The sequence below is a fragment of the Ceratotherium simum genome, chromosome 5 (genome assembly GCF_057802395.1).
Source record: "Ceratotherium simum simum isolate JZ-2026a chromosome 5, ASM5780239v1, whole genome shotgun sequence".
Classification (NCBI taxonomy): domain Eukaryota; kingdom Metazoa; phylum Chordata; class Mammalia; order Perissodactyla; family Rhinocerotidae; genus Ceratotherium; species Ceratotherium simum.
The window spans coordinates 7,282,126-7,294,341 of NC_141904.1; the positions used below are offsets into that span (position 1 = coordinate 7,282,126).

At 55.6% G+C, this 12,216-nt stretch overlaps 1 protein-coding gene across 1 annotated transcript; it reads left to right on the forward strand.

Moving 5' to 3' along the window:
* The first annotated feature begins 2,362 nt into the window (after window positions 1–2,362).
* Window positions 2,363–11,965, forward strand: ZIC4 (Zic family zinc finger 4). Its single transcript, XM_087431658.1, is given in 8 exon segments — window positions 2,363–2,906; window positions 3,111–3,472; window positions 3,793–4,086; window positions 4,088–4,967; window positions 8,263–8,315; window positions 8,317–8,551; window positions 9,507–9,825; window positions 11,920–11,965. Coding segments are annotated over 8 exon segments (2,733 nt in total).
* Window positions 11,966–12,216: the final 251 nt, after the last annotated feature.

The following is a 12,216-nucleotide window of genomic DNA, read 5'->3' on the forward strand; positions in this document are numbered from 1 at the left end:
GGAGAGATATTTGAGGTCTGCCGGTGGAACTCGCTCCAAACAGGCCCCCAGGAAAGCCTCCCGCGCTTCTTTGACCTCTGCTGAAGATCTCTGGGCTACAGAATGTGTCTTTTTTCTGAAAATCAAGCAGGAAAGTAGACTCAACACTGCTGTAACCCCCAACAAGGTCAGGAATAGACTCTTCCAGCCAAGCATTTGGTATTGGGGGTAAGTGTGGTGGGATAACTTTCTGAAAGAAAAATTCTGAGCGCCACTGAGGCATACCTTTCCTCAGCCTGCCCAATCACTACTCAGTGAAACCTGGACTCCTTGTTACCTGGGCACTGGGAGACTCAAAGGAATGGCTCTGAAGACTAAAATATGCCTCCCTGACATTGGTGCCCCACCTGTCATGTGTGGTTAGCTGGATACTGCTTTGGGGGTTATTTCAGAGATATGCCTTGAAAACCCTTATGTAATTGCCCAAAGTTCCCTGTCTATAAATATTTGTGGGTGAAATGGATTTCTTTCTCCCTATTTCTGTCCCTGGGGAAATGTCCCTCTGGGAGGATGCCTGGTCCCATCCCATCGCTACATCTAGCCAATAAATGTGTGAACCATGTGGCTCCAAGGAACTTGCAAGGATCAGGCAAGCTTAGTGACCTGCAGGTCGACTGACCCCTCGCTACTCAAGAAGTATATACCCAGGATGGGTCCAGATGTTTCCAGTGCTTCACGAGAAGGCGGCATCTGGGAAGGAGCTCCATGGGGCCAGGTTACTGTCAGCGAATTTGGCTGAATCAGATGTATCTGCCCTTTTGCTGCTGGCACAAAAAGCCATGCACATGTTCAAAGTTTTTCAAGGGTAAAGTTAGTAAGAGAGAGTGTGTAGTGTACTAACAGTCTATGTGTATAAAACCTCTGCTTCGTATCCCTGGAGTCCACGGAGTCAGTGATTCGAATTTAGGGGGTTCATGAACTTGGATGGGAAAAAATTGCATCTTTATTTTTCATCACCTTCTAGTGGAAAGTTATAGTTTTCTTCTATTATGAGTGTGGGCCACAAACACAGGAGTTTTAGAGTTCACAGGCTTCACCAGGCTTCCAAAAGGGCCCACAGCTTAAAACAACTTAGGTACCCTTGTCCCATACTGTTATTCAAAGCTTTTGATGCAGTTGGGGTCACAGTGTGTATATTAAGGGATTCATTTTTGTACGAATGAAGGTTCTAATGGAAGCCAAAATGGATGGTGAGTTTGACAAACACGCTGAAGAGTAGGCTATAGATCACGTAGGTTCACGTGGGAAAGAAAATATCTTAATTGCTGCACTACTGCAAAGAGTCCCTGCACTTAGCCCCAGATGCTCCAGGAGGAGCTGACTGGGCTCTGCATTAAGTGGTGGTGAGGAGAAATAGCTGGGCAAGGGGTGGCAGGGATGAACACGCTCCTTTTGGTTTTTGCTTTTGGGTTTTGTTATTGTCAGAGCCCTTCATGGGTTCAACCCAGACTTGCCTAGACAACTGTATCATTCAACAGACACCTGCGCCGTGGGGAGCCTTGAAACCACTCACTGAGATGTGGGAACACTTCGCTAGAGATCCGGGCTGTCTGCGCTTCCAGGAAGGAAACAGGGCAGGAGACCCGAAAGGAGGCCCCTGTAGGCAGATCCCAGAAAGTGAGAATGTGAGAGAGGGTGGAAGCAAGGAAAGGAGGCAAATCCTCAAATCCTGTCTCAACACTGCAGTGTGGAAGCCCTTGGTTTCCAGAGCAGAAGGGGTCCCGCGGTCAAATGCTCTCCTTCAACTTTTTTTTTTTTTTTTAAATGCTAACGCAGCATCTATTGGTAGCGTTGCTTAAGCTCTTACCCCGGAGAAACAGAAAGACCTGGACTTGTCAAAGCTGAGGGAAATTGTTGTGGAAGTTAATCCCTGGCTAAAATGCAGCCACGAGAGGGGAACAATGCATTAAATGAAAAAGTCTCAAAGAATCTGCCAACCATTATAAATAAGTTAATTATTTTTTAAAATTTAAAAGAAACCCTTATTTACTGGCCAGGAAATGTATAAGAATAGTCCTTGGTGCCAGGGATGGGCGAGGCAGCCCCATCAACTCCCAGTCAGAGATCTTAATCTGTCCAAATTTCTCACCTCTGCTAGGAGTACGGGGTCTTTTACTCAATCCTTACAACTTCTGTTAAAAATCCAAGCCTTTCTCTGCCTTGGGGGCCCTTCCTATGGCCGCCAGGGAGGCCCAGGCACTTAGGTTGGCATTTTTGGCTACGGAGAACAAGCCAGAGGTCACGGCCAGCGGTCCTTTAACTCGCCAGGCGGTGCAGCCGGCCCTAGCCGGTCGGCGCAAACAAAGGACACTCCCCCCTGTTTATGCCACACTCGGCTGGGCCGGAGCTGACGGGCTGTTCCACTGGCCGACCCCTGCCCCAAGACGGTGGAATCCTCAGCCCGGGAGGGCGTCCCGAGAGAGGAGGCCAGGGGCCCGCAGTCCCTCTCACAGCGACCACTCTTTTCAAAGCCCTGAAGACAGGCGAGGAGGCAGAGACTGGCCGCGGGCAACAAGTGGCCGGAGCTGAAAGTGGAAGTGATCCCAAGGTCCCCTTTCCCAGAGACTCTGGAGGCAGGGTCCAGAGCTCCACACCGCAGATTGACAGAGGGAAGCCGGGGGCGAGGACCTGCTCCTCCTGGCCGCGCGCCCCTCGCCTTTGTGTCTTTGGCCACCGGCCCGCGGGTCGGTGTGATCTGCGGCGGGGACGATTCTTAGCTCCTTTCAGGAGGGCGGTGGGTTCGAGGCCAGCCTCCCCCGGGTCATCGCCGCCTCCGGCCCACTCCTGGCTCCCGTCAGGGCCGGATTCTGGGATTCGCGAGCCTCCCAGCGCGCCAGGCACCCGGGAGGAGGGGCCGGCAAGGCCAAGTGGGAAGAATGGAGTGGAGAAGAGGCGGAGGGGGAGGAGAGAAGAAAGGATCCAAGTAGGAAGGCGAAGTGTGGTCAGGGGTTTAGGGAATTGACAGAGGGGGAGACAGAGAGATGAGGGACGCGAGAAATTTCGGAGAAAGCGAGAAAACATTAAGGGCAAGGGCTGCTAGCCTAGGCGTTCCCCCGCTCCCGGCCGCCTAGTCCGCAGCCGCCTTTCCTCCCTGGATCCCGGACCTCGTCCCTCCGGCTCCCGGGACAGAGTGCCGGAGCAGGCCGCCACCCGCTCGCCCGGTGCTGCCCATCAGCCCCAGCCGGCCTGCCCGGAGGACATTACGTGCAGCGCAACCCCCCCTCCCCAAAGTCGTGGTGAATGGAGGCAAACCCCAGGCCCGCTCGCTTCCAGGAGCAGCGAGGCAGAGCGGATCTACCAGCTTTCGGGAAAGGAGGGGGAGGAGGCTCCAGAGGAGAGAAAAGAATCCGTGCCCGGGTCAGAGCGCATGAGCAGTAGAAGCAAGAGATGCGGCGGGGGCGGGGGTGTGAGGATGGGGGGAGCGGGAACAGTTGTGAGTGTGTGTGTGCATGTGTGTGTATCCGCGTGCGGCGGGACCTGTCATCGCTGACGTCGGGCCGGGCTGCGGGCCAATGGGCGACCTAGGCGATTGTTCCTCTCGGCGGGCCCGGGCCACGGCCCCGAATCTCTATTCACTTCCTCACGCGCCCCGCTGCTGCCTCTGTAGTGTAAGAGATTCAAGTAGGCATTAAAGACCGAGAGAAAGGGAGGGGAAATAAAAAGTCACAACCCAAAACTTGAGGGGGGAAAAAAACCCAACTTTGTAGAAGTTGTTTGTGGTCGTTCTTTCCCCTCCCGGCTGTCAGGTGACAGTGGCGTGAGTGGCCGACTAGGGAGCTGCGGGCAGCCCCGGCTGGGATGCAGAAGGCCGCCCTCTCCCAGTCGAACTGGGCGCTGAAATTCGTATATATGGCCGGGGCGCTTCAGCACCCCCGCCACCTACAACATCACCGCTTCCCTCTCCTCCACTCCCCCGCAGGGCGCCGCGGCCCGCAAAGCCCCAGGGAGCTGGCTCCCGAAGCGCGCTTGGGGCGCAGGTCGGACCCCACTGGAGCAGAGCCCAGGGGCCTCCAGCAACCCACAAACTCAGCACTGCGCACCCCACTGCCCTTTCCACTTACCCCGCTGCCACCATCCCTCTCCCGCTCATGGAGCGGCAGGGGGCTCTACCGAACAGCCGCCCAGCCCGACCGCGGTGGAGGCGCTTGGCCTCACGCTGTCCACCCGGTTCGCAGCCGCTGTCTGGCTCCCAGTCCCTGCGCTGACAGCAGAGGCCGCGGTGTGGCTGGGCTGGGTCTGCCCCCCGGGGCCCGGTGGAACGCTCAGCCCACGCCACCCATTCTCACGTGCGCTATTTGTCTCGACAACAGGTAGCAGCTCCGGACACCATGGCCCCCAACTCGCTGCCGCCTCCAGCCCCTCGGTGTTCCCGGGCCTTCACGAGCAGCCTCCCCAGGCCTCCCCCAGCGGCACTTTGAACGGACTCCTGCGTCTGGGGCTCCCCGGAGACATGTACGCGAGGCCCGAACCCTTCGCGCCGGGACACGTGGCCCGCAGCGACGCCCTGGCGGCTGCCGCGGCTCTGCACGGCTACGGGGGCATGAACCTGACCGTGAACCTCGCCGCGCCTCACGGTCCCGGCGCCTTCTTCCGCTACATGCGCCAGCCCATCAAACAGGAGCTCATCTGCAAGTGGCTAGCGGCCGACAGCCCCGCGCCCCCGCACCTCTGCTCCAAAACTTTCAGCACCATGCACGAGCTGGTCACGCACGTCACCGTGGAGCACGTCGGCGGCCCGGAGCAGGCCAACCACATCTGCTTCTGGGAGGAGTGTCCGCGCCAGGGCAAGCCCTTTAAAGCCAAATACAAACTTGTAAATCACATCCGCGTGCACACGGGCGAGAAGCCCTTCCCCTGTCCTTTCCCGGGGTGTGGGAAGGTCTTTGCTAGATCAGAAAATCTCAAAATACACAAAAGAACTCACACAGGTCAGTATTCGGCACTGTCTGTCTTGTGCGGACTCTCTGGGGAAGCAGGCGGCCTCTTCCGATCTCTCGGGGCTAGATTTCCTCGAGTTCCATCTGGGGGGAGGGAGAATATTTTGTGTTTCCAAGAGCCAAGTCCATAAAATATTAATTATGCCCTTCTATTAGAATCACAGAAGTTTCTCAAGGCCATGTGTGGGGAGGATAGTACCGGATTTCTGCTCTAGGGGCGGGGTGGGCGTGGAGGATGAACGTACTTGGGTCTGTGTGTGCAAATGTGTGCTCCCTGCTCATTGAGTTTGATTTTAAGGTATTTAAAACTGCACTGTTCCCCAAAGTCGTAAAGACATAGGAATAATTTAATTTTTCTTGGTCCCTTTGGAATCCTGTGGCAAGCACTCTTCCACTGGTCAGCCTGACAACCTGACTGCCAGCTGAACCGAAGGGTCGTCAGGCCCTTCGTGCCTTCTTCAGGATTTGTGGTTTCGTGGGCTAACTTGGCCCCAGTTTTGGAGCTTTGGTGACCTTACACTTGGCACGTTTGACATAGCCTCTGTTTTGCTTTAGCAGAGACCCAAGGAGACTCATCCGCCTTAAATGTCATTTACCGAGCTGTTAAGTGAAATGGGGACATGTGTCAACCACATCTGTTAGTTCTAGCTAACAGAAAGGAAAGGAGCCGGCACAAGAGCCTGTAAAGTTGAACTCCTCTGGCCAGAAGCATCTCTAATTAATGCAATTGCAAGGAGAAAGTTTTCACACTTCCCAGAACAGCCTGTGAAGTTACATTAATTAGTTTAGCAGCTGATGTTTGTGCTCTTCTTAGGTAGGGTTTTCTTGCCCCCACTCCCTCCAAGTTTAAGAAGTCACCATCTCCCCTCCTCCATTTTGGGGGCGGGAGAAGGAGACGGGTGGGGAGAGGAGAGGATAAAATAAGTTTCAGCTTGGTGCCCCACTTCTCCTACTCCCTGGCACTCTGCTTTACCTCTATTCTTGGTGGAAACACCAGCAAATTATTAGAGTCAAAGAACACTCCCAGGCTGGCATTGCCCGGGAAAGAAGCTTGCTAAATCTCACCTTCTCCCGCAAACCCGGCAATCTTGGGGAAGGTCCCTGTCCAGGACTCTGGCATACGCGGAGGCCAGACCAAAAGTCCACTTTTAATCTCCTACTTTATTTCCGGAGCACGTCTGGAAATGTACGGTTTTCCTGAGCTGTTTCTAGCTTTTTGAAATCCCCCCCACCCTTTTGAAAGCCCCCCTCCCGCCCTCCGAGTTTTTCCCGGGGGCGGGGGAGAGAAGGGCTGCCCAGATCACCGCCCGCAGGCCCGCTACTCCGGGAGCTGGCGGCCCGCACCCCAAGGTAGACGCGCAGTCCTGAGCCAGAGAAGGAACTCATTTTTAATGACGGGGTGTTTTAAACAAACAAACTTTTACTGCTCTTTGCCGGCCTACTGTTTGAAGTCCCTGAAGCAGAAAATGGTTAAATTCTTAGTGCAATCGACCTACAGCAGAGAAGCAAGTTCAGCGCGCCCGGGCTGGCTCAGGTTTGCGTCTATTCAGGACAGAATTCTAAGTGCGTCCTCTCCACTGGCAGTCCTGATTCATTATCAATGGAGTTAAAAAAAAATCCTACAGAGCCTCGCCTGCTCCTGCGTTTCCCTTAAACCCCCCTCCTAAGTAATGAAAAGAGGGGAAAAAAAAAAAACCCAACAAAATGTTTCTCAAATGGCAATAGACCTCACTACAAATTATTCATGAAGACAGTTCTCGATTCAACAGGAAAATAATTGCCTTTTCAAATATTAATGGCGTTTCATTTCCTCGAGTCGCAGAAGAGGCGAATAGGAGCTGATTTCTCAGGAGTTAAGATTCTCCCAGATCTGAATTCCGGGCCCGGCTTCGGAGGCAGCCGCCCCGAGCCCAAGCCGAAAGGTTTCACTCTGTGGCGGTGACAGCAATCCCGAAACAATGGTGCCGCCGCGAGGGAGACGCGGGCCGGCCGCGCGCTCCGGTCCGACCCCGCCGCCTGGCGCCCTTCCTGGGCCCGAACGGCTGGAGGCTCGCCCCACCTTCCCGGGCAGCCGGTAGAGAGGCAGGGCTGGGGATCCAAGGCCGATGAGAAGAGACCGCGCCGGGGCGGAGACGCTCGGACAACCTGGCCCAGCCACAAGTGACAGAAAATGGCGCCGGCCGAACTGCCCCGCCGCCGCCGAACTTTGTCGGGCGGGCCTGGCGCGGGGCCGGGGAGGAGGTCTCTCCCGGCGGCTGAGCCCCTGGAAGGAGACTCCGGGCCCTTCACAACGCAGCCCCAGCCCAGGCCGCTCGGGGCGGGCTGCAGGGCCCTGGCCCAACCCTGCCTCTCCACATCCACCCACCCACCCAGGGCGCAGCGCCCAGACCTGGTGGGAGGGAGAGGGCTGGAGGCAGTGTGTGTGGGGGGGTGGGGTGATGGGAGTGTCGGGCGAGGAGACCAGGGCGCCTCTTGCACCGGCGCGCGGCCTCACTTGGCCTCCCAGCGGCCTCGGAACTTCCAGGCTGCCTGTATCACTTTCAGTGCCCTGCAGTTTTCGCCTCTGCTTCTCGTCTGGGACGAAATCACTGTTTCTGATTTAAGTGAATGTCCAGCGAGGAGCTCACAAGATGGGATAAGTGTGGGGGGAAACATCTGGGAGGGGCAATCAACCTCAAATTTCATTCCTCCTCTTTTCTCAGCAAATCTTTTCTTTTGCAGGCTTTGAATTGCATGGTTCTTGTCAGTGATTTTAGAAAGCAAAGAAGGAAGGAAGGGAGGAACAAAAGTTTTAGTTTTGCAGATGCTAACAGTGATCAGAGGGGAGAAAAAGAGGGGCAAATAAGGGACGCTGATTTATTCTGCATCTTTCTCCTATTTTTTTTTTTAATAAAATGGTACCAGTGTCCCGGAAATGGCAAATGCACCGTCCAGTGTTCCACTGTTTTAGCAATACTCCTGCAGGGGGAGGACGCAGCGGCCGGGCGGTGCCGGAGCCCTGGGCTCACAATCTGCTGCCGCGCGGAAGCGAGGGTTGTGCGCAAACCTCTGGCTCACCCTGAGCCTCAGCAGGGCTCTGGAATAGGGGCTTTGTTTGTTCAAACCTGCCCCAAAGCACTCATCTTTCCTGGATGCGGCGGGAGAAGCAACCGCAAAGGCACCAATCCTCCAGCCGTGCTCTCTTTCTCTTTAGCCAGACGCTCGGTAGCCGTTTCCTCATCCCAGGACGCCTGGCGTCATCCATTTGTTTAAAGCGCCTAGGCACTTCCTCCCCTCCTTCCCTCAGCATCTGCAGCTCCAGCAGGAACCTGGGCTTCCGGGTTCTTGGGGTCCTTTCCTCCCTCACACGCCAGCGAATCCAGCCGGCGGTGAGCTCCCTGATTGGGGCTCGGTCCTCGGCCGACATTTCCACCGTAACGCGCGCTCGCGCCTTCCTGCGGCTCTACAGGGCATCGCACCACGGATCCGAGCCCCTCCCGGGTCTACCCCGGTTGCCCGCTTGCCCTCCGGACCTCGGAGCTCGGCCTGTCCCGACCGCAGCAGCTGCGCTCATCCCGAAGCCGCTGCGCTCGCGGGTGCGACTGCGGGAGAGGCCTCAGATCCCGTTTGGCCCGGGCGGACCCTGCCGCGCCGGTTTCAGGCTGAGGCCTGCGAGGCCCGACCGCCGGGCGTGGGTGGTCTGGCGAGGCCCTGTCCACCTTCACAGTCAGTTCGGACTCGGAGAGCCGGCTGCCCGCGGCAGCGTCTCTGGGAGGCCGCTGGAGCAACGTAATAAAATATTATTGCCGGCGCGCGTCTATCTGGAGGGACCCCGGACGGTTTAGGCAAGATTTGAAGAATGCTGCTAAATGTTCGCCCTCAGGGGGTAGAAGGGAAGGGGGTGGGGGCTTCATTTCCCGTAAAAATCGCCTCTGAAGGGAATCATTGCTCAGAATACCTTTCCCTGCAGCATGAATCCACGTTATGCACATGCCGAGTGCATCGGCTGCGCAACATTAAATTGTCGCATCGTCTTGGCGTTTGCACAAAATTTACTTTACGAACAATTTGGGCCAGGATGCGGCGTGTGCGGGGTGGACCGCTGGGCCCACGCGCACTAACGTCTCAGAGAAGTTTGGCTGGAACAGCAACTTTAAATTGAGCAGATGAGAGCTTCTCAGTCAATTTTTATTCTCCGAGCAGAGGTGCTTCTGGCTCCGAGTGGAGAAAATTTGGAGGAAAACAACCTGAGTGGATCAGGATTTTCTAGGATGGAAACTCGACTAAGATGGAGTCTTTGTCGCTCCTCCTCCGGACCCTCCCCCAGGCTCAGACGGGAGAGGGGGAGGGGTGGAGGCGTGCAGGAGGGAGCTCCGGGGGCCCGCTCTGAGCGGGGGAAGCGGGTGCCCAGCCTGAGGCGCCGAGGAAAGAGGTTTCTGAAAATCTTTTGTGTTCTTTTCCAAAAAATGGAAGAGAACTTGGGGGAGGGCGATGAGGCCGAGCCGGGGCCAGGGCCCACGCGCACTAACGTCTCTGCGTTGCCTCCACCAGGGGAGAAGCCCTTCAGGTGCGAGTTCGAGGGCTGCGAGCGGCGCTTCGCCAACAGCAGCGACCGCAAGAAGCACTCGCACGTGCACACGAGCGACAAGCCATACACGTGCAAAGTGCGCGGCTGCGACAAGTGCTACACGCATCCCAGCTCGCTGCGTAAGCACATGAAGGTGCACGGGCGCTCGCCGCCGCCGCCTAGCTCTGGTTACGACTCGGCCACGCCGTCTGCCCTCGTGTCGCCCTCATCAGACTTCGGCCGCGAGCCCCCGGTGGCCTCCTCGGCGGCGGTGGCGGCGCGTGGCGCAGACCTGAGCGAATGGTACGTGTGTCAGGGCGCGGCTGCCTCCGCCGCTCCCCCATGCCCGGCGCCACCGTTTGGCCTAGGCGTTTGGCCCTGCCGCTACCGCCGTCGCCTCTGGCGTTAGGGCTGCTGCCGCGGTTGCTGTTTTCGCGGACACGGACTACTAGTCTGGGCCGGGTTCTTAAGGCTAGAAGAGAGGGTGAGGAAGAAGGAAGGCAAGGAAGGGAGGGAAGGAGGAAGGTCCCCACTAACAGTTGTTAGAGCACATTGAATATGCTGATATAATGTCCATTATTTTAAAATATAAATATGGTACCCATATTTATTATTCTACAGTCACACCCAGCACCCCCTACCCACCCACACAGACGCCCTCAAGACCAGGTAGCATGAAACCAGTGTTGGGGTAAAGAAAGTAGAGAAACAGACTGGCAGGAGGAAAAAAGTACACATTAGGAGAGTTTCTCTGCAGTCTTGGCAACTGCAGGCGGCAAAAGTGAGAACACGAAGTGCTCTCGGGTTCAGGGGATGGGAAATGGCCACTCGGATTGCCACCCCTACGCCCCTCCCAGCTCCCAGTTCCTCAGAAGTTCTGATCGAGGAAGGTGGCAGCGGGAATTCCTGAGACTTTATCTTGCCTCCTCTTTCCTTCCTCTTTTCCTTCCTACACTTCCCCCTCCCCCAGCTATCCTTTGAAACAAAAATACGCAAGTCCCAGATCCCAAATTTTCCAACCACTTCCATAAAGAAGCTAAGAGGAGCGAGGTTTCAGCATCTTCCCCCGGGGATCGCATGCCTCTCCGCCATTGACTGGCCTAAGCACACAGAGACGTCTGTCTGCCTGTCCGTCTGCTCCGTGCACGTCATATACTATGGGTAGGGGGTGAGGCCAAACAACAGGAAATACAGACAAAAGAGCGCTAGAGGGGCTTTAGGATTCAATGCTCTGAGGCCTCCCCGGACCAGTTCACTCTCTCCCCACCCCCCACCCTTGTGGAGGCGCTGCCTTTGGAGTCTTGTGGGTGCTTGGCGCTGGGGGCGCAGAAGGGGCCAATGACGTCACTGAGCCGAGGCCTCCACAGCGAAGGGATCCGGCCTAGGCGACAGTGTCTGGATGAGTCTCGTCAATTCTCTGATGGTCTTTGTCAAAAATCGCACTTTGGTCTTATTTTTAAAAAAGGGCAGGAGGGGGGACAAGAGAGATGAACTGCAATAATAAATGTTTCAAAGGCAAACACCCAGTAGGTCTAGATTGAATACGTATTTGATACGCTGGGTACTAAGTCCCCAGAAAAAGAACCAGATGTTGGGGCAGGGGAGAGGAAAGTCTTTGCAACTGTTGCCAAGGGAGAAAGAAAAAATCAGGGCCTATTTCCCAGTCTGCCACCTTCTACAAGGAGGATGGGGCTGCCCCAAATCCTTGCGAAGATTTGAGGGGGAAAAAAAGAAAAAATAGAAAGAAGAAGGGGAAAAAGAGTTTTCGCAGACCCATCTCAGCCCTCTAAGTATTGGGAGATAAGTAGGGGTGTGGTACGCCACCTAAGGGAAGCCCCCTTAAGAGCTCAATCTTAAAAGCTGAGCCCAGCAAACAAGTCCCGGCCCTGACACTCTGCTGGATTTTCTTCCGCGCTCTCTCCTTCAAACAGCCTTACACAATTCTCACTTCTGCCCCGCAGCCCCGCACTTCCATCAGATAATGTCCCAACTGGAGTAGGACTGTTTTCAGTACCCCTAATAAACACCATTATCTTCCGAATACATCCTCCGTGAATCCGTCCTTGTGGAGGAGGGACTGCAATCCCCACTCCCACCCCCACCCCCACCACAATAGGGCCACGAGGCCGCTTGGCCAAGGGCCGCCGGTCCGCAGCTAACAACTCGTTCCCATTGGGAAACCCCCGCCCCACGGCCAAAGTGCAGAGGGCATCTGGGGAACTTGCTTCCTCTGACGATGTTTAAAAATTCCCTCCTTTCCAAATAGGACTCGTTTCTTTCTTTCTCTGCTCTTTCTAGGCCCCATTTTGCCTTCCACCCCCATCCAAAATAATGAAATAAAATAAAAATGCTTGGTCGGCACTTAATCGCCTTTAATTTTTCATTTGCTTGTTACAGATGTCCACCGCGTTGCTCGCAAGGTAATCTCGCCCGGCGCAGCTGAGCGCCGGCATCTCGCGCCTGCGACATCAAAGGGCCCGCGCACAAAGCAATGTTTCTTCGCCACGGTGCATCTTCATGGTAAGTTAGGATTTCTATGGCAATGGGCAAGTCGCACTGAAATCCTGAAAGGCCGAGCCTGGAGCCCGTCCAGGCTTTTCATTAAGGACATAATATTTACGTCTAACAGGCCTTTTTTCTTGTGTATACAAGTATATATTTTTGTTTGACGCGGACTAAATCATTTTCATTTAA